Below are 22,634 nucleotides of genomic sequence, written 5' to 3'. Positions count from 1 at the left end.
GTTGTATTTTGTCTTTCCAGTAGGTTGAAAACAGAAAACATGGAGGCAGATATCACAAATCTTCGAAACAAGCTCAAAGAGTGTGAAGACGAGCGACTGAAAGCTGCACAGTATGGCCTACAGCTATTGGAGAGGCAGACGGAGTTGCAGAGTCAGCTGGATAAATGTCATGAAGAAATGATGACCACAGCTGAGGTAGGAGCCGTGCACCTGTTTACAAGGAAGTGCTTAGGACCTAGAAACTTGTTTGTGTGTTAACTCCATACTCTTTTTACCCACCCTAGCTGCATTGAAAAGGGGAAAAACTAAATGAATGTCCAGTGTTCTTTCCAGCAGTTGGATGCCTCTGAGTTCAGCTCGATTTCCTGGCTACATTTCCATGGCCAAGTGCTGTTCGGCCCATGCTCTGCTTTTGTGACCTCACTCCTTTTATATTTCTAAACCTCTGAGTACTGCATGGCATTTCACCAAGCCTTGAGTTCTCCCTGAAGGCTAAATTAGTATGTCCAAGTGCCTGCCATTAATGGACATCTCAAGGTTGACACAACTCATTCTCTGTCTGCTAACTGGATGTTCACTTGCTTTGGTAAATGGATTGGCCTTCATCCAATTGCTTGAGCCTAAAGTCAAGGGGTCCCGCATTTATTGCCCATCAATAAATCTAAGGACTTGACTTACATCTTATTTAGGTTTCTGTTGCTGTGGTAAAACACCATGACCAAAAGCAGCTTGGGAGGAAAGGGTTGATTTCATCTAGAGAAGTCAGAACAGGAATCTGGAGGCAGGAACTGATGCAGAGGCCATGGAGGGGTTCTGCTTACTGGCTTGGCCAACCTGTTTTCTGATACTATCCAGAACCACATGTCCTGGGGTAACACCACCCACAGGGAACTGGGCCCTCTTACATCAGTCATTAGGGAATAAAATGCCTCACAGACTTGCCTACTGCTCAGTCTTGCAAAGGCGTTTTCTCCGTTAAGATTTTCTCTTCACACATATGTCTAGGTTTGAGTTAATTTGTCAAAAAACAAGCAACACACTAAAACACCTGCCTGAGGTACTGCTGCTCAAGCCCAGACCATAGCCGCCTTTCCACAGGACAGCTGCTGTATCCTTCTAACTGGTTGCCAGCGTTCATCATTACCGTTCATACGTCACACATCCAAGTGGTCATGAGAAAATAAACCATCTCCTTTCTTCCCTTCTGAAAGCCACATGGGGCTTTCTATTGTATTTTTGGTATAGTCTGAGCTCTTTACTAGGTTTTGTATGTTCTCGTGTTCTGCTCTCTTCCTAAGGGGGCAACACATTTCAAATGTGTTTTCTGTAGTCGTTCCTATACTGGCTTTATATTGGATGTTTCTTCTGGAGTTACTCGTCCACTCTTCTTGACTGTGTCCTCAACCACAGACTGTCAGTTACATGTCCTGTAAGCATGGTGGCTAACACTGACTGTATAATGTAAAACTGTGAAGTTTGTCCCTCATGCTCTCCTGCCGATTACCTCCAGAGCTGCAAGCTGTGTGAGAGGAAATCTTGTCTAGTCTTACGCACTACCATACACCTATTACCTGCCCACAAATGGTTTTAAAATTACTAGATCAGTTTAATATTAAATGTTTAGAGTTTTAAAACTGAAGTTTGGGATTATGAATATAACAGGTAGACATCACTAATGACATGTCATTTTCCCAAGAACTGCTGTTCTTAATAAGTACTCCATGCCCAATCATGAAACAAAGATTATACATCTCAGAATGGAAACAAAGTCGGTGTGCAGAATTATATGGTAACACTGTTAAATACCTTTTTAATAGATGTATACATCTTAGGAACCTTTTATAGTAGTTTTTGCAGTAGTTTTCGGTGTTAGTTGTTCCTCCCCCAAATCCCCCCTCTACCCTGCTTTATCTCATTAAAAAAAAAAAGAAAAGAAAAAAAGAAACGGAACTGCAATACTTTTTAACCATGTCTATAGTTATTTTGTAAATGTAACAATGCTCTGAAAGTATTCAGTATTTTTCCTCTTACCCATCCCACTGTTTTTCAAAGCAGTCAAGGAAGAACATCTCATTATCAGATAGTAATGCTTACCAGGAACATTGGAGTAATGTGTCCTTTAACTTTGGTACGGTGTCCTTTGTTTTGTCTTCCCATAGGGATTGGTGGACCGTCATGTTGTGAGGTTCATCTTTGAGAGAAAACTGCAGCAATTGCTGTCCCTCCAGCACGGACTTGACATACTTCTCCTATCTATAGTTGTTCATAGATAACACATGGACAACTCTAGATATTTATATGAAATGATAATTTATAAATCTGTAATGGTTACATCTTGCTTGGGTACCTGAAGCAGATGTTGCTCCTCTTGATGTCTCGTGAGGTCATTAGTCACCTAACACGATGTCAAATGCCTTACACAACACCTGACACATTTCATCTCATCACATGGACATTATACTGTCTCACATCTAAGAATAGTGACTGTAGTATAGAGATATTTGAGAGAAAAATGACATAACTTTTTAAATTGCTTTTTTATCATTGGTTATATCATTAGTTTCTTATTCTGTCAAATTAAAAATTAAATTTTATTAAGTCAAATACTACATATTGGGCACGGGTGAGCATGGTATGTATAGGGTTTGGTACTGTTTATGGGTCCAAGCATCAGGCAGGGGTTCTGGAAACATATTCCTGGTAGATAAGGTACAAATGACATCCAGTCCTGAGCTTGGATGCCTGGCACAAGGTGATCTGTTGAACAGGCTTCCCTTGTAGTCTGTGCATCACAGCATCTGGCGTCCATGAGCATTTGCTCCTGCTGCTTGGAGAATGTGCCCCTATACCTGTTCCCTTAGAAAGTCTCTTCTTAACCTGCCCCTGTCCTCAGTACCTGTCACTGTGGCTTAAGGTTGCTGAGTGTTTGCTTTAGATGGTCTTGAGGTTAGCTTTTTGAGTAAGCACAGAATGGATAGTTGTTGGAAAGGAGGGCTGAGTTTCTCTGAGGTGGTTATAGTGTTTCTGGTCTGTTGATACCAAAGGCCCCTTTATTTTTTCTTGCTGTCTCAAGTGGATTCTAATTATGGAAAGATTCTGTTATTGTACTGTTGTATTAAATAAGAAATAACTTACTGTTCTAATAATCAGCCAAATTCTTAGTTTGTGATCAATGTGCAATAAGGCTTACTACCATGTTAAACCTTACAGTTACACTTACAGTTATTGTTTAGCCAAGAGCAAGACTTTTTCAGGAAATCCTTAACACTTTGCAGTCTGTTCCTTCTGGATTTGACATCCAGAGACTGACTCCTCCATTACTACTTGCTCTGCTGGCTTTCGGGGCAGCAGAGACCACAGGTTGGAAAGCAAAGTCAGTAATTTCCTGGGACCAGTGTCTTTCCTTCTTTCAGCTTGAGCATTCTGAGACCCCTGCAGATCCAAATCCACCTTTTGGGGTTCATTAGACTGGTTACAGGTCTGGGCTCATAGGTCCTGAGTATAGTTCCCAGACATGGTGAAGCACGGTCCTATTGTTATCCAGCTCTGGAGCGTCAGAAGGAGGTGGATCCCAGCTCAGCCCAACTGGCAGTCCCTCCTGCCTTAGTTAGCAGGCAGGTTTCAGGTCAGTGAGAGACTCTGTCCCCAAAATAAGGTGGTCATTACCCGAGGAACAACACCTGAAGCTGTCATCTCTCCTGCAGTAACATACATATACATGTGTGCTTCCCCGTGTGAACATGATGTAACCCTGCCCCCAACTCAAAAAAGTAAACGAAAGATTAGCTATGTTAGCCCCAACTTGACAGGTGGCTGTTCCTTGGAAAGCAGCAAATGAAACAGGTATGAACCAACCAGCTTAAGGTGCTAACTGATAATATCCAATGATTTTATGCATTTAAATGTGTTTTCAGAATTATAACCAAGAGAAGTATGCCCTTCAAAGAGAAGTAGAGCTCAAGAGTCGGATGTTGGAGAGTCTGAGCTGTGAGTGTGAGGCCCTGAGGCAGCAGCAGAAGGCACAGCTGGAACAGTTAGAAATGCAGCTGCACAGAAGCCACCGGCAGGAAGTGCACGGCCTGAGAGACAAGGTTTGGATCTGTGTCAGAGTGCATTCCCTGTGCTGCATGGTTATCTGTAAGCACTGGGCGCGTGGGTGCGTCAGTTCTAGCTCTACAAAACAGCTAAGTTTCTCTATCGTTACGCTTTGAGTGGAAATACCGAGAAACAAGCTATGACAGGAATTTGTATACATGCTAGGCTTCTAATTACAGGTAATATTTATTTAATTATTTAAATTGGGTAGATGAATATTGGTATTTGAAATAGTTGTAATATTGGTGACCAGTGTAGCCTCTGTGTAGCATGTGGTGTGGTTCACCTTGCAAAGTAACTGGTCCTGCAGCAGTTCCTGCACTGAGTTATGTGCTGATATTCTGCACTACACAGCATCCTGCCTGCAAGGCAATGTGCTTTAGAGGTGAAACTTTGTAATGTGTTTGTGGAAGGAAGAAATAAGGATGATCCAGTCCTCAAGGACTCTGTGGGGGAGGTAACATTGTCTCCATTGTGACAGACAAGGATGCTAATGTCTAGGCAAACTGAGAAAATTGAACAAAAGAAGAACCACAAATTGTCAGGAAAGCCTGGGTGCGCTTGGTGCATTCTGGGTACAGAGTAGGCAGCTGTTCAGTGAGTCCATTCACTCTCAAACCCCAGCTGCCCAGTGCCTTCAGTTTGCATCTGTGAAATGTAGGGCTTTGCTTACGCGTATGAAGTTTGTAGTCTGATTTTTTTTTTTTTTCAGATCCTACTCTATGAAAACTCGATAAGATTTTTTAATGCCTTACTTTCTCAGAAGTCTGTTTTTCAATTCTTAGTATTTAGTAGTGTCTCTTAATATTTTTCCATTTTAAATAATGGTATCAGTGAAATCATATTAAGTAAATGATGCTTTTGTGTATCTTGCCTGTGGCTCTGACAGGTAGTAATCTTATTTGCAGCTAATCAGATCTGAGACATGGATAACTGGAAATGATGTTTTTCATTCACATGGAACTAGCGGTAGCCCTAATTACCTAAGTAGATATGATAAAGGAAATGTTTGGGGACTAGGTAAAGCAATGATAATTATAAAGATTATAAGAAAAATAAATGTTTTAAAATTGTGGTATTGCTGATATTCTCAAACATTTGTTTCCAGTACCTTCAAGGGTTACTAATTTTTTTCACTTTTCACATTTAATCTCTCATTGAATTCCAGGGAGTTGACCTATAAAATGTTATGGTAGCTCATGTCCCTGGAGTCCAAACCATCTCCACCATCATCACGCCACTGTGGCTTTCTAGTCAGGTTACCAGCTTGCTCCATTGTTACACATGCTGCTGCTGCTGCTGCTCCTCCTCCTCCTCTTCCTCTTCCTCCTCCTCTTATTTTCCTCTTCCTCTTCCTCCATCACCTCCTTTTTCTCCTCCTTTCTTCTTCTTCCTCTTCCTCATCTTTGTCCTCTTCCACCTCCTCTTCCTTCTCCCCCCTCCTCTTCTTCCTCTTCCTCCTCTTCTTCCTTTTCCTCCTCTTCTTCCTCTTCCTCTTCCCCCTTATCCTCTTCTTTGCTGGAGATGAGGAGTACTTCCCATTCTACACAGATACCTCATGGTTAGCTCTCCCACCTTAGTTGCTTCTAAGAACACCAGGTCTACTTGGATGCTGGTGTGGGTTATTCCTGAGTTTGTTGAAGAGACGCTTAGTGGGTGGGGATGTGACTTGGTGAGAGAGAGTTAACCTGAAAACCCAAGACCCTGCCTTCAGTTCCCAGCGCCACTGGTTGGGAGGGAGAGTTCCTCTGCTTACATCACTCAGACCCAGCAAGTTTCTGTAGAGTAGCAACTGGAAAGTCAGGTATGGACTCTAAATACGGCTTTTGGAAAGGAAATAGCGTTTGAGTTTGGAGTTGTGAATCTTTGTCTCTTTTCTGGATTTAGTTAGAGAATCTGAAAGTGGAATTAGACGAAGCAAGGCTTAGTGAGAAGCAGCTGAAGCAGAAGCTGGATCACCAGGGGGAGCTTCTCTCTCACAAGTCGGAAGAGCTCCGGCTGCTGTCTGAGCAGCGGGCACTCAGCAGCGTGTCGACAGAGCTGCTGGCTCTTCAGACTGAGCTGACTGAGGTGGAGGGTGTGAAGGTAACGCATTCCGGGTGTTTTCTTGTTTTACTTCAGAATGTCTCTGCATGTTCTTGTAATTGTTCTTAAGATCTAGGCTGAGGACTGAAATGGTTTTGATGCTGCAGAACTTTCAGATTGCTTCATCCATAAAATGATTTTCTAATTTATGATGATGTGAGGCAGGTTTTAGATTATGGAAACTCTGGCGTCATTATAGGCTTTTATTCCTATCTGAGTTTGGGTCCTAAAAGCCCAATATAAAATATCAGCACATGTCAGTATGGATTTTTATTTCAACTGAAGATAATTAAAACATAAAGTTCACAGGAAAGTACTTTTGTTGGTTCTCTGCTAGAAAAAAAGATATACTTGGCAACCTTCGAATGGTTTTGTTTTAACGTGGGTTGGGAACCAGTAATAAATACTGAGTCAGCTGCTGAGTGAGAATTCATGTCTGTGCTCCCGTTGAACAGAACGCCCTCAGAGAAGAGGTGAACGAACTACAGTGCAAACAGGAGCAGCTAGAATGTCTCAACGCTTCCTTACTGCACCAGGTAGACCGGCTTAAAGAAGAAAAGGAGGAGCGAGAGAAGGAGGCGGTCTCTTACTATAATGCCTTGGAGGTACGACGAGGGTCACCACGCTGGTTAGTAGCCACTGCCCTCCGTTACTGAAACTGAAACTGTTTTCTTTTCCACCCAGAAAGCTCGTGTAGAAAATCAGGATCTCCAGGTGCAGCTGGGCCATGCACTCCAGCAGGCGGCAGATCCCAACAGCAAAGGAAACTCTCTGTTCGCAGAGGTGATGCCGGCCTCTCCTGACTGAACTGACTGCATCGGCAGTTCATTTAGTACAGGAACAAGCCCGTTAATGTCTTCCAGGTGGAGGATCGAAGGGTGGCGATGGAACGCCGGCTCAACCTGATGAAAGACAAATACCAGTCACTGAAGAAGCAAAATGCCTTCACCAGAGATCAGATGAACAAGATGAAGGTATGGCTGACTGGCAAAGGCTTTCACATCCGCAGTCCTAGCACTGCGCACGTCTGTGCAGGAAATGTTTCCTTCAGAAAGTGTACACGAGATCATTTGTAAATTGCATGATTATTTTTTATTTAAAAACAATCTTGGGGCAGTAGCTGCTGAGTGCTTCAGTGGTGTGGTTCCTCGCTGACTCGGCCAGGTAGACAGTGAGTCTCGTCTAGTTGGATTGAGAGAGTTGATTTTTTGCTCCTAGCACAGTGTCTTCTTGAGCATAACCGTGCTTCCTGCTTCACCTAGACTTACTCTCTCCCCGTTCTCACATGAAGAACTATTGACATCTGCACCACACTCGCCCTCATCCCTGCCGGTCGTTTACTCAGTATAGACTGTCTGAAGTGGGAGGTTCGCTCTTCAGTTCCTCATTCCAGTCAGCTGAGCAGCTATGAAGACGCTTGTAGCACCAAGAAAACACAGTCCTGTCTGCACCTGTCCTTTGGCTCCAACCCCTCCTTCCTTCTGCCCGATGCTGCTTCAGAAGTAATGGGTTGCGAGAAAGGCTCCCTCCCGTTCTCTGTTCACAGTGTTTACAGAGCAATGAGGAATTCAGTAGCCGGACTTGGGGGTTAGATGAGCTACTCGAGGTGTGGAGTTAGGTTGTGTGTGCAAGTGGGAAAGCGGTAGCCACCACAGGCCTCTTGGAGTTGTCGTGGACTTCACACGTAGTAAAGCATATTCCCATCTTTGTCATTTATTTCTGTAGGTAACTTAACAATTGCCCCCACTTAATTAAAAATTTTAGGAAATTCCCAGTTAGACTCATGGTGGTAATTCAGGCGATGACTGGCAGGCATGATGTGGCTAGGCCCATGCACCATCGGAATGGCACGCCGCCAGGCCACAGCATGTAGTCCAGGGTGCATTACAGACACATAAATACTGTGCTGAAGACTTCAGATAAGTATAAAAATAGTCAAAATAAGTACTTCAAAGTTACATCCACAGCAAAGTGTTTAATGCAAATGTTTTCAGATTTTGAGATAAAAAAGAACTACTTACTTTCCAACATGAATTCAAATCTTGGAGCACAAAACAGTAATCATACCAGAAATATGTTTACCAGAATCTCAATTTTGATTGGGGGTGTGTGTGTGTGATTTTTTTTTTTCTAGTTACAAATTTCCACGTTGCTGAGGATGAGGGGATCACAAACCGAATTTGAGCAGCAGGAACGGTTGTTCGCCATGTTAGAGCAGAAGAATGGTGAAATAAAACACCTTTTAGGGGAAATTAATAAACTGGAGAAATTTAAGGTATATGTAACATCTTTCCAAAAGCCAAATTTTGAATTGAATTTCTCAATTTTTTTAGCTTCCATAGTTTATTATATAATCAACTTTCAGTTTCAGTACAAATTGACCCAGTGTTTAAATTCTCTTGAACTAACAGCAGTCTTACCTCAGTCTTGGATGTAGGATGTGAAGTCAGTTCCAGCAACATTTGTCAAACATGGTCCCAGGGAGACGCCAGGTTTATCAGCTACCTCAGAAACCAAGTTGCTACGTGTGCATGCATCTTCCACACTTACCTCTGCACAACCCTGTTACGTTATTCAAGTTACATTTCTTTACAATGATTAGTTATTTTACATGTTTCTTTTCTCTTATCTAACACACACACACACTTATTTTGAAATTAGGAGGATTGGGGTTTCTGCAGCCTATAAAATTTCTTGGAATAAATTTTTTTTGAATAAATTTACCTCCCACCTCCAAGAGAATACAAAGAGTTCTCTTCAGTTCTGGGAATGGGGGTGGGACATCAGAAATCAGAAGTAACTTAAAGGATTTCCTCTCCATGGTTCTCCATTTGACCTCTAAAGTCCAGAACTGAACCTAGCAGTCATTGCTCTTTCCATTGTAAGAGCTAGGAGAGGGAACAGTGGGACTGGTGTGGTTGGGAGCCTTAGTCTCAGAATTAAGCATTTTTGTCCCCGTGTCAAATCGTGGCACTTTCCTTAAGTGAGAAACGGGACCGCTGGGTCTCCCCGCTCCAGAAGGCAGGTGGTTCAGAGGGTGGTGGTTAGCATGGTGGCCTCCGCCTCCAACTGATGAGCACCTCCTTCGTGGTGGCTGCAGCCGCCATAGCAGACCTCATCTGCTGTGTACTTAGTGTAACGAGTGTCTGCTTTCACTAGAACTTATATGAAAGTATGGAATCCAAGTCTTCCACATCAGACAGCGCTTGTGCTCTAGAAGACAGCACCTACTACACAGATTTACTTCAGCTGAAGCTTGATAAACTAAAGTAAGTGTTTGCAAGTGAGAATGCACAGATGAAGAGGTCCACTTGCTTACAGTGGTATTACTCATTTCTTTTTTGTTTGTTTTTAATTGTCAAAAAATTTCAGAAGAAAGTCAATAAAATATCTTTGTGCAGCATATGGGTTTATATAAAGTATGTATTTTACGATCGGTGTCTGGTTGGAAAGTGAAAGGGATTCTAAGTTCCCAATTAGAATTTAAGAATAAATTCCAAATAATTCAAAACTTCATGCATGTGTGCATTTGGGAAAAATAATTTCTCTTTTCTCTAAAGGATTTATAGAAGTCTTATGGAGGTTGCATTGTTAGGATTTATTTAACTGTTCGGTCTTCTTTTCTTTATTGCTAAAATCTCAGAAAAACACCTTTTTAACACACAAGGTTTATTCCATCATGTCCGTGGCATGTATTATCTTCATATTCTCTAATTATTCTTTCCTGTTCCTGTAGCAAAGAAAATGAAAGCACGAAGGGTGAACTGTCCATCCAGAGGATGAAGGCATTATTTGAGAGCCAGCGGACCCTGGATATTGAACGGAAACTCTTTGCAAATGAAAGACACCTGCAGCTCTCAGAGAGTGAAAACCTGAAACTGAGAGCTAAGCTAGATGAACTCAAGCTGAAGTACGAGCCTGAAGGTGTGTTTTGTAGGCTCTCATTGTTCAAATCGTTTATAGCTTTTTACCCATGTCACTGTAAACTAACTTGTTATTACGTTTCTGTGGTACAGTGCAGCTCTCAAATGTGTAGGGAAATTAAGAAAATTGGTTACTACATAAACATGAATATAGTCATGTTTTCTCTTAGGATGTCTGAGTTCAACATACTGTACAGCAAGGACTTAAGTTTTTCTCCTTTAAGCATCTCAGGGTGCCCAAAGAGTTTTGAAGTAACTTTGAGGAAGGGTCTCGCTGTGCAGTTCAGGCTGGCCTCATATTCATAATCCTTATTCTGCCTCCTGAGTGGGATCATAGATGTGTGTGTGTCATCATGCCCAACTCAGAGTTTCATTTTGTTGAAACAGCTGATACTTGGAGCTGGTCCAATTAGGTTTGTTTGCAGAGGAACTAAGCAAGACTTAGGTTCAAGGACTTACTCCTTCCTTCCTCTCTCACTCTCTCTCTCACACCCTCAGCCCACCCTTCTCCCCGTCTGATGGACCTCTGGAGGTTCCAGGACTGATGGAATACTGTGCATGTTAGGATCAAGGCTCCTTAGATGTTGTCAGCTGACATTCTATTGACCAGAAGTTAGTCATGTGTCCCAGGACTCACCACCAAAAATACTGAGATATAGTTTTAACCTCAAGCGCTATCCCAATTGAGAGTTCTAATTGTTTTTCTTCTGACACATAGCAATTGGACACAATTATTAGGGTGCAGTGTGATGTTTCCACTTATTTATGTATTGTATAATGATTAAATCAAGATAATCCATTCCTGTAGAAATGTCTCAGAACTACTCATGATTTCAGTTGAATATCTTTATGCTTTTATCCCTTTGAAGTAGGGAAAACTCTGAAAGTTTCTGACATACACAGTGCATCATTGTTGACTGTTAGAGCTCCCAGGTGAAGGAGATCACATGATATTTACTTTTTAAACATGTATTCATTCTTGCACGTGAGTGTGTACCTGTACATATGTGTGCTTACACACCACAGCATGTGTGTGGTCATCAGACACCAACAGTGTAAGGCTGGTTCCCTCTTTCTACCTTCAGTTCCTGGAGCTCGGAATCACGTTCTCAGGTTCCTGAGGAAAGCATCAGCGAGTCATCTCAGTAGTCCCTATTTTGCTCTTTTATAAAATGAGATTGTTGGAGAGGTATTTGCTTTGGGGTTTTTATAATTTGTAGACACTAAGGTTTTATCAGGTGTGTAATTTGCTGTCCTTTCCTTCCTCTGAGTAGGCTGTCTTCATCGTTCCCTCTGCTGTTGCAGGAGTTTTAGGATGATATGGCCTCATGTTTATTCTTGCTTTGACTGCTTGTGCTTTGAGGTCTCCTCGAGGTCTTCACTAGCGCAGTCATGCAGCGATCACCCTGTTTTCTTAGCACAGTTAATTGAGAAATCCCCCTTTCCCCATTACTTATTTTGACTCTGTGGACGTCGGGGCTGTGTGTTGGTGGGTTAGTTAATTCCTAGCTTTCTGTTCAGCTCTGTTACTCAGTGTCTTTTCTACTGCTGATTTCCTTGGGGTCAGTTTGGGTTTGTTTCTGTTCAGAATTGCTTTTTCCATAATATGTGATGTTCATGTGCAGTAGAGAAAATGGGAGTTCTACAGCTGTATGTAGATAACGGTCAGTTTGTATCCACTGAAGGCTGGAGTGCACTTGAAGTGCACAGTGTTGCTGACTTTGATGACATCCATTGCTGTAAGCAGGGTGTTGGCCTCTGCAATTGTTGCTTGTCCTGCTGTCCCTCTAATACAGATTTGATGGCACCTGCATGGCGGGATACTGTGTATATTCATGCTACAGGTCTGGTCTGGGGCCTTTGATCATTCTTTAATGTCCCAGTCTCATAGTTTTGATGTGAAGTTTATTTGACTTGACATAAATATCTCGCCTTCTCTGGTGGATTACATTTTTATTCATTCATTTTTAGCTTCTGCACATCCTTGCAGATAAAGTGAGTCTCGTGCCAGCAGCATCATTTGCTCTCGCTTTTGTAACCTGTCAGCTACTCTCTGTCTTCATTAGATTATGTGATCCATCTGCATCCAGGGCAATTACTGATCGCTAAGACCCTGGTGCCGCTGCAATACTGGTTGTTTGCTGGTTGTTAGGCCTTTTCTTCCTTTCTTCTCTCCTACTGTCTCCATTACTGAGTAATGTTTCTCAGTTGTTATGTTTGGTTCCATGCCTCAGATTTGAACTTTTTTTTACTTAAAATTACCTGCGGCTTATAAAGAACATCTTAATATTTAAAATAAGTTATAGGGGTTGGGGATTTAGCTCAGTGGTAGAGCGCTTGGGCAAGCGCAAGGCCCTGGGTTTGGTCCCCAGCTCTGAAAAAAAGAAAAGAAAAAAACAAAAAAAAAAACAACCAACCAAACAAAAAAAACCAAGTTATATTGAATGGAACTGTGACAGTTTTAAATACAAAGGAAAAAAACCCTTAACTTAGTTCCATTTCTCTCCTTGCTTTTATTTTTGTTGTCAAAAATTCAAATCTTTTGATGTTTCTTATCTCGTAACAATTGATTGGAATCGTCCCTTTGTTAGTATTGTTTTTAAATCTTTCTGCTGAGGGCACAAAGGCTGTGGCTCTCAAGTCCAAATATTCGAGGATTTTCTCTGGCATTTCAGGTGACATTGAGGTGCTTCTTCTTCGCCACCCAAGGTGTGTGTATGTCCGTGCATGTATGTATGTATGTCTGTACACCATGTGCACACTGGTGCCTGTGAAGATCAGAAGAGGATGTCAGATAACCTGGAACCGCAGGTAAGGACAGATGTGAACTGCCGTGTGGGTGCTGGGAATTGAACTCAGGTCCTCTGGAAGGGCAGCCAGCGCGTTTAACCACTGAGCCATGACCTTCATGTGGTGTCATGGCGCACATTAGCATCTTCACCCTTTCCTTTTGAGCATCCGTTAGCTTTTCTTGGAAGACGGGTCTAGTCAAGTGGATTCCTTGTCTGTGGGGCTTACTGTACTCTGAAAGTCTGCTGCGGGGCTGCCGTGCTTTTGACCTTCCCATCCTTTTACATATCTCGGGTTTATAATGTTTTCTGTTACTCCTTTGAATAAACTTTAATACACTTTTTGTCATTCTCTAGTTCTCTTCTGGTACCAGTGGCAGACGTACCCTTTGGATGCTGTCTCCTAAACTACTGACGTTTTCTTCCTTCTCATTCATTTTCTTTTTTTCCTTTATTCTCCAACAAGCCTGTCTTTAAGACTCACTATTCTTTATTCTGGTTTATATCATCTACTTCATTTTTCATTTACTGTTTGTTTTTTCTTATGTTTTTCATTATCTGACCTGGTTTGAAGTTCTCTGTTGTTTTTTTTTTTTTTTCTTTTTTTTGAGACTTATTTATTTCATGTATGCAAGTACACTATTGATGTCTTCAGACACACCAGAAGAGGTCATCGGATCCCCATTACAAATGGCTGTGAGCCATCATGTTGTTGCTGGGAATTGAACTCAGGACCTCTGGAAAAGAATCAGTGCTCTTAACCGCTGAGCCATCTCTCCAGTCTCCTGATTTTTCTTAAAATGGTTAAGTTGTTTGTCCACCAGATCACTCACATGCCTGTCTTAAGTTCTTTCATCGGTACCTTGTTTCACCCTTTTTGAGGCATTCCATCCCTGGCTATCTCAGTCCCTAACTGTATCTCTGGATGATGAATTAGGTGTTTGTTACGCTCCTTGCCATCTGCCTTTGCCTGTGACTTTTGTTTGATTATTTTGGTAGTGGTGTAGTTGTTTGTTTGTTTGGAAACTGAGTGGCCCACTTTTCAACTTCAGCATTTAGGGGTCACTCTGAGCACAGGTTAGCTGTCGGTTTTGTGATGGCTCTGTGTCCTGTACAGTATCCACCCTGGGTGGGCCTGTGAACAGTCCATAAGAGGACACTCAGGACATGGGAGAGCCAGTCACACACTCAAGTCCAAAGGCCATGTGGCCTACGCCTCCATCAGTGTGGGACCTAATGTAGTCTGTCTGGAATGTTTGGCAGGGACAAAGGGCTACTGTCACAATCTGGATCTTAATTCCTGTTGACCTGTTTTCCTCTAACTTGGAGTGGAAAAACCCCCTGGTAGTCTCCCCTGTGGGACACTGCAGGGTTGTAAGGAAGGATGTGAGTGAGGATGACAGGGAAGTCAGATGTCTCCATCTTCACGTCTCTCTTTGAGCACAGTCACGGGGTTCTGTGCATGATCTCATAGTGGCTGGGGGCAAGGGGATCACAGGCATGGAGAACCTTTTATAGTTCAGTTGCTCCACGTGTGTGTGTGTGTGTGTGTGTGTGTGTGTGCGTGCGTGCGCGCGCGCGCGTATGTGTGAGCATATATAATATATATATTACATATTTTTATTGGATATTTCATTTATTTACATTTCAGATGTTATCCCCTTTCCTGGTTTCCCCTCTTGAAACCTGCTATCCCATCCTCCCTCCTCCTGCTTCTATGAGGGTGCTCCCCGACCCACCTACCCACTCCCAGCCCTGGCTTTTTCCTACACTGGGGCATTAAGCCTTCCCAGGACCAAGAGACTCTCTTCCCATTGATGGGAAGGCCATCCATTCTCTGCTACATATGCAGCTGGAGCCATGGGTCCCTCCACGTACACTCTTTGTTTGGTAGTTTAGTCCCTGGGAGGTCTGGTTGGTTGATATTGTTCTTCCTATGAGTTGCAAACCCCTTCAGCTCCTTCAGTCCTTTCTCTAACTCCTCCATTGGGGACCCTGTGCTCAGTACAATGGTTGACTGCGAGAACACCTCTGCATTTGTCAGGCCTCTAGCAGAGCCTCTCAGGAGACATCTATATCAGGCTCCTGTTAGCAAGCACTTCTTGGCATCTGCAATAGTGTCTGGGTTTGTTGTCTGTGTATGGGATGGATCTCTGTATGGCCTTTCCTTCAGACTCTGCTCCACACTTTGTCTCCATATTTCTTTCTATGAGTATTTTGTTCCTCCTTCTAAGAAGGACTGAAGCATCCACATTTTGGTCTTCCTTCTTATTGAGCTTGATGTGGTTTGTCAATTGAATCTTGGGTATTCAGAGCTTTTTTGGGCTAATATCCACTTCTCAGTAAGTGTATACCATGTGTGTTCTTCTAAGACCGGATTACCTCACTCAGGATGATATTTTCTAATTCCATCCTTTTGCCTAAGAATTTCATGGAATCATTGTTTTTAATAACTCGATAGTACTCTGTGGGACAGTGAAAGATGCCCTGGTTCCCAATTGAGGATGTTTGAATCCTAAAGATCCTGAGAGGGATGGTATGTGCTTTGCCTCACTCCTAGGAAACCAGGCCGGTCACTAGCCTGCAGTCCTCCATAGATTTGTGACCATTAGTCATGTAAGGGCAACGCCCCAAGCCCCTTCACAGGTCACATAGGCTCAAGACAGATCTCCATTACAATGAGATACCTAAAGGCCTGGAGGCTTAGCCACACTAATCCTCCAATACTCCATTGTGTAAATGTATCACATTTTCTGTATCCATTCCTCCACTGAAGGACATCTGGGTTCTTTCCAGCTTCTGGCTATTATAAATAAGGCTCTAGGAACATAGTGGAGCATGTGTCCTCGTTATATGTTAGAGTGTCTTTTGGGTCCTTTGATGAGTATGGAGTGTCCTTTATCTTTTCTGATACTTTTGGTTGAAAGTCGATTTTATTCCATATTAGAATGGCTACTTCAGCTTGTTTCTTGGGACCACTTGCTTGGAAAAATTGTTTTCCAGCCTCTTACTCTGAGGTAGTGTCTGTCTTTGTCACTGAGGTGTGTTTCTAGTATGCAGCAAACGCTGGGTTCTGTTTATGTATCCAGTCTCTTAGTCTATGTCTTTTTATTGGGGAATTGAGTCCATTGATGCTAAGAGAGATTAAGGAAATGTGGTTGTTGTTTCCTATTATTTTTGTTGTTAGAGGTGGAATTATATTTGTGTAGGTATCTGCTTTTGGGTTAGTTGAAAGATTACTTTCTTGCTTTTCCTAGGGTATAGTTTCCCTCCTTGTGTTGGAGTTTTCCATCTATTATCCTTTGTAGGACTGAGTTTGTATAAAGATATTGTGTAAATTTGGTTTTGTCATAGAATATCTTGTTTTCTCCATCTATGTTAATTGAGAGTTTTGCTGGGTATAGTAGCCTAGGCTGGCATTTATTTTCTCTTAGGGTCTGTATGACATCTGCCCAGGATATTCTGGCTTTTAGAGTCTCTGGAATACTTCTGATAGATCTGCCTTTATATGTTACTTGACCTTTTTCTCTTGTTACTTTTAATATTCTTTGTTTTGTATATTTGGTGTTTTGATTATTTCGGGAAGAATTTTTTTTCTGGTCCAATCTATTTGGAGTTCTGTAGGCTTCTTGTATGTTTACAGGCATCTCTTTCTTTAGGTTAGGGAAGTTTTCTTCTATGATTTTGTTGGATATATTTACTGGCCCTTTAAGTTGGGAGTCTTTACTCTCTTCTATACCTATTATCCTTAGGTTTGATCTTCTCATTGTGTCCTGGACTTCCTGGATGTTGCAGGTTAGGAGCTTTTTGTTTTTACATTTTCTTTGACTCTTCTGTCGATGTTTTCTATGTATTTTCTGCCCCTGAGATTCTCTCTTCTATCTCTTGTATTCTGTTGGTGATACTCGCATCTGTGACTCCTAATCTCTTCCCTGGTTTTCTATCTCCAGGGTTGTCTCCCTTTGTGTTTCTCTATTGTTTCTACTTCCAGTTTTAGATCCTGGACGGTTTTGTTCAGTTCCTCCACATGCTTGGTTGTGTTTTTTTCTGTAGTTCTTTAAGGGATTTTTTTGTTTCCTCTTTAAGGGTTTCTACCCATTTACCTGTGCCCTCTTGTATTTCTTTAAGGGAGTTATTTATGTCCTTCTTAAAGTCCTCGATCATCATCATGAGAGGTGATTTTAAATCCAGATCATGCTTTTCTGGTGTGCTAGGGAATCCAGGACCTGCTGTGGTGGGAGAACTGGGTTCTGATGATGCCAAGTAGCCTTGGTTTCTATTGCTTAGGTTCTTGTGCTTGTGTCTCACCATCTGGTCATCGCTGGTGTTAGTTGGTCTTGCTGTCTCAGACTGGAGTCTGTCCCTCCTGTGATCCTGTGATCTTAAGTGTATCAGCACTCCTAGGAGACCAGCTCCCTCTGGGTGGGATTTGGGTCTGGAGAGCGGTGCTACTGGGTTAACTCAGGTGCAGATGGAGACCAGAAGAATCCTGTCCCTGGTTGCTCTGCGGTTCCTAAGCCCCGTGGTCTCCTCTTTGGCCAGTTATTGGAGCGAAAGTGTTCATCTCACCTGTGAACTTAGGAGTACAGCACTCCTCAGAGACCAGCTCTCTCTGGGTGGGATTTGGGTCCGGAGAGCTGTACCACTGGGTTACCTTTGCCTCAACTCTGTTTGCAGTCATCTCTGAGAACTATAGTGAGTCTCACCACTAGGGGGAGATTGTTGACAATAGGAAGATTTTTTTTTTCTTTTATAGTTTTAAAAAGGCTTCTTTCTCTACTGTTTTTCTCTTTGACTCCAATAGGCTCCCCTGATTAAGAATTACCCGTTATGAATTTCAGTGGTCTGTCAACCCAGCAAAGACTTGAGGTGGGGGTCAGGGTGATTCAGACGCACAGTGCAGAAGAGAGGCGGGAGCTCGCTGATCTGAAAGCAGCAGTGTGAGCGGGAAGCGTCCTGCTGCAGGACTCAGACTGCTGCTGTTCTGATACTGAAAACGACAAGGCACCTTAATGTGTAGGTGGGAGAAAGGCATTAAATAGAGCAGCACTGAGCGGCTGTGGGACCCTCACAGGGGATCAGGAGGCCATGAGGCCAGATGCTCTGCAGTCGCTGCTGTGAGGCAGGATGTGGTTGCAGCTGGGGAGACATGCATCGTAGAAGTGGCAAGAGTCTGAGTATATTCTATAGATGAGTCCAGGAGGCGTACATCACCAGTATTCAGAGTCCATCTGTCCTTTTCATTTCACCTCTGTAAGACAGTACTGAGTGAAGCAGGCTTGGCGTTCTTCAATTTAAAGATACTGAAGTGCAGAGAAGTTACTGCCCGAGGTCACCTGGCTGCAGTGTGAGACTCGAACCAGAACTCCTGGACTCGGCCACAGATGCTGTACCTCCCAGAGGTTCAGGAAGATGTCCTGCACATCCTGGCCATTCCTGGGCTTTCTGTATTACAGAACTGACAAGGAGAAGGTTACAGATAGTCTGACAGGACAGAGTTGCTGGTGTGTGGGGCCACAGCTGGAGTTGAGTGAGGGTGAAGTCTGGAGTCCTTTCCTGGACCCCAGAGACAGAACAGTGAAGAGTGCATGTCAGAGAGATGTGAAGACAGAAGGAGGAAGCGGAAGTGAAGATGACCAGGAGAGTGAAGAAGGCAGGAGGAGAGCCGAGAAAATGGGAGAACGAAGTGGGCTGGAAGGGTACTCAACATGCAATGTATATTTATATGAAAATTTAACTTAAGAGTATATATTTTATCAAAGAGAAAAGTGTATCTTCAGAGAACCAAAAAGGGAAGTGAATTCGTGTATAACTCACTGAGTTTTCTTGGAATGTGTCTTTGTTTTTATTCGATAAGCATATTATTTTATGCTTGTTTTTTTCAGAGAGAATTGAAGTACCTGTACTCAAAAGGAGGCGTGAGGTGCTGCCATTGAATATAAACACCCCAGAAGAAACGGCTGCTACCAGTGCCACTGGGGAAGACGTTTCTAGACTTCCACTTGAGAGGAAGGAGGAGTCCTGTCCTGATAACTTAAAAGATAGCACGGTGCAGTGGAAGCAGCCAGCCAGCCTCTCTCCTCATGAGAGCCTGCCTCTGGATACACAGCCGAAGAAGGAGAAGTGTGTGACGCTTGTGGCTAGTCCAGCCAGCACTGAGGTCCTACATGAACAAAGCGGGAACACCCCCAGTTCTCCCAGGTCAGTGTGTCTTTCTGCCTGGCCGCCAGCAGCCTTCTCCATCTTTCCTTCCTCCCTGCCTGCACTGTGCCGTGTGGCTCTGTCTCTCTTCCCAGCACTGCACTTGGAGCTCTGCTGTCTGAGTGACCGTCCTTTGGTTCTTGTCATAGGGTCAGGTAGACTAAGGTGGCTGCAGGAGGAAAGGGCTGTGAACAGCAAGTGATGCTGGGCAGCCTCACTTCCCCAGCCCACAGAGCAGAGACAGCCCAGCCCACTGTTCCAGAGGGTCCTGCTGGGGGGGGGTAAATGTTGTTTTTCTCTGTTCAAGAGAAAGAAAAACCAACTTTCTCAAAGAGCTTTCCAGTAAGTAGTCTTAAACATTTAGGCTTAAGTTTTTTGGTAAGAACAGGTAAAAGTTTTATGGTTTTTCATATTTATACTAAGCCTGCAGAAATAGGCTTTGATGCCTGTTTGACGTTTTTAAATATCAAAGCTAATTAGTTTCATTTTTATTTCAAAACTTGAAAGCTTCCATCTTTCTGTGTAATTGAGTTTGTGACTAACAGAGAGCATCAGAGGGTATGTGAAGGAAATATCATTCCAGGGCTCTGTGCCTGGCACCTGACGGAGGGTCTGGACATATGGCAAGGTCAGTAGGACAGTAGTGAGTGTGGGCCTGACCTGGATGTCCAGCAGCACGGGCATGGTTGGAGGCTCTGTGGTCTGAATGCAGTGGGACTTTTAGCCTTGGAGGTGACAGGGCTGGGTAATTTGGAGAAAGAAGAATACAAGTGGAGAGGCTCATGCTAAACTAATTAAGCTGGTCTCAGACCAACAATATATGTTTCTCTCATTTGTGACACCCAAATTTTATATGTGATTAAAATCATATATGTGCATGTGACACAAAAACAGAAGCAAAGTCGAAAGGGTGGGCACAGGAAGGACAGGCAGAACACATACACCCACACACCTGTACAAAAAGTGAGTCAGGAAAATGAAGGAGCCAGACTGTGTGAGGAGCTGAGTGATGTCTACACGCAGCGCAGTGACGAATGTGTTACCGTAGACCTGCATGCATTTAGAGGTTGAGCATATCGATGAGCATTTGCACCATGAGATGAGCTCTCTGCGAACTGTATGAGTCTCAAAAGAGTGAGTGCAGAATCAGACATTTAACTGAGAGAGGGAGACACAGCCCCCATACCAAAGGGCCTCCTGGTGTGCTTCACGTGATTTTAAGTTCCCAGTGCTACTAAACAAAGTATTCACCAGTTAAAACATCAGCTGCTAGCTACTATTACATTAATTGGTTGGATTTTTAAAATAATGTTTAAGTCTATAAGACACATGAAATTAAAACGGTATTCTAGCGAATATCTCCCCCAGCCTCAAACATTCTGAGAGGAGTCCAGCGGGCACTGCCTGTGACGTGTCTGTCTCTCTGGAGAATCTCAGATGGCCATGGCGCCTTGTTGTCTGCTGTGCTCGTTTGTCTCCCTGCCCTTTGTTGTTGAGCAGCAGTACACAGATGCATGCCACGCCACTAATGCTCTCCATTGTACACTGGAAAGTTTTTGTCTGATTAAAAACCACAGCAAAACTAGAAAATACTTCAGAGCATTTGTTTTTAAGTGTGTAAGTCCATCTACTAAAAACATTTCCAATCCAGCTGGAGAGATGGCTCAGAGGTTAAGAGTGTTGGCTACTCTTCCAGAGGTCCTGAGTTCAGTTCCCAGCAACCACATAGTGCCTGTGTATAATAAATCTGGTGCCCTCCCCTGGTGTGCAAACATACATGCACATAGAGCACTGTATACATAGTAAATAAATAAATACATCTGTAAACAAAAATTGCCAACCTTATATCATTTCTGCTTGTTTAGCTTAGACACACAATTCAGAGTTAACTTAGTCACAGTAAAGGTGGGCTTTGCTACGACTAGAGTACGGCCTGCTTCAGTCAGATAATGAATGCTTTCCCATGAAGAGTCTTTAGACCTTTCAAGCATCTGCACTGTTTGTTACTGCTTGCCTGATGGAAACTCAGTTTGGAGAGTTTTGTTGATTGGTTGTTTTTTTCTGCTTTCTTGACTGAGACAGACATGTACTTGGGAAGCTTGAGGTTCTGTTTTTTTAATCTTTGTGCTTAACTTTTTGAATGTGTTATCAACCTTAAAATATTGCTTTAGCATTTTAAATTTTGTATTCCATGTTCTTATGTTGAGTATCTCCTTTTACTTAATACTTTAACTTTGGCATCCTTGACCTTTTGTCAGACTTAAAGATACTTATAAAACATTTTTTAAAAGTTAAGCCTACTGATATAAAAACTCGTTTTAGAGTCACCCACTTAGTATCCTAATGGAATCTACTAATAGTTCTTGTCCTGTGTATTTAAAATAACACTCCCCCTTTTGGACGCCCACTCTGTTAGGCACTTCTTTTTCTTGACCATACTTGAATTCAGAATATCTTCTTAATGTTGGTAGGTTAACTGAAGAATCAAGGCTTCCAACAAAAGTGAAGGAAAGAAAAGAAGCTACAAGCAAATTGGAAAAAGGAGCTTCTAAGAAATCACACACCATCATGTATGTGTCCTCGAAGTCAACCCCAGAGATGCAGTGCCCACAGCAGTAGTAAGGTGCTGCGTGGTGGCCTTGCTAATCGTCATTTCTATTGGTGGGACACCCTTGTGGAGCATTTGCATAAACCAGTGCTAAGACCTAGTGTGTTCATGCCTCGGTGACCAAGAATTCAGATGTGGCTGTGATTGTGACCCAGAAGTTCCTTAAGTGATGATCCTGCTCAGAACTATGAATCACAGGGAACAGACCATCATCAGAAGAGAACGTTATAATTTAAACCTATTTGTTGTGTTGGATATGGAATTTGAATGTTATGTGATTAAATAATCTATCTTAAGAACCAAAAATTAAAAACTAGAACACTTAAAATTATTTATTATAGTTTTCTGTGTACATCTTATTTAACTTAGATTTTCCTTGTCTTGTAAAAATAGTGAAAATGGCTTGAATGTGTATTAACTACAAAATGTTTTTAGAGTTTGAAGTACCTATTTTAATTCATATGTGTAACTTAGGTTTTCATGACTCAAATTTTAGAATGTAAAGTAAAATTGCAGCAGTCTCTTCTATTTGTGTTTTTAATTTTTTATAAACAATAGGATACTAATGAAAGAGAATGAGAAGAGAAATGAGCTTTAAGGATTCTTACTTCCTGATAACATAATTGTATATATATACTTTTAATTTATCTCTCATGTAACTTTACTTAAAATTACATGGCCACACATATAGTAAAAGGTACTTGAATTTAAATTTGCCAAGTAGTTTTAAGGGATTATAGATTTGTCTCTAACTTAATTTCATGAATACTTTCCTATAGGTAGGTGAATTCAGCCTCTTCAGAAAACTAGCAGGGTATATATAGTTAGAGGAGAGGAGAGGAGATTTCAGTTCAGGAATTAGCTCACGGGCTGTGAGTCTAAATATGCAGTGGGGCTTGGCAAGCTTGAGAAGAGGTAATAGCAGAGTCCTAG

At 42.4% G+C, this 22,634-nt stretch overlaps 1 protein-coding gene across 1 annotated transcript; it reads left to right on the top strand.

The window, feature by feature from the left end:
• On the top strand, nucleotides 1-22,229 carry Spdl1 (spindle apparatus coiled-coil protein 1). Its single transcript, XM_032913741.1, has 11 exons — nucleotides 1-195; nucleotides 3,915-4,091; nucleotides 5,983-6,180; nucleotides 6,636-6,785; nucleotides 6,865-6,963; nucleotides 7,044-7,154; nucleotides 8,315-8,455; nucleotides 9,340-9,449; nucleotides 9,917-10,104; nucleotides 18,778-19,093; nucleotides 21,565-22,229. Exons 1-11 carry the CDS (start codon nucleotides 40-42, stop codon nucleotides 21,710-21,712), a joined length of 1,794 nt encoding a protein of 597 aa, XP_032769632.1. The 5' UTR covers nucleotides 1-39; the 3' UTR covers nucleotides 21,713-22,229.
• Nucleotides 22,230-22,634: the final 405 nt, after the last annotated feature.

The sequence above is a fragment of the Rattus rattus genome, chromosome 9 (assembly GCF_011064425.1).
Source record: "Rattus rattus isolate New Zealand chromosome 9, Rrattus_CSIRO_v1, whole genome shotgun sequence".
NCBI lineage: Eukaryota > Metazoa > Chordata > Mammalia > Rodentia > Muridae > Rattus > Rattus rattus.
This window is presented reverse-complemented; position numbering and strand designations above follow the sequence as displayed.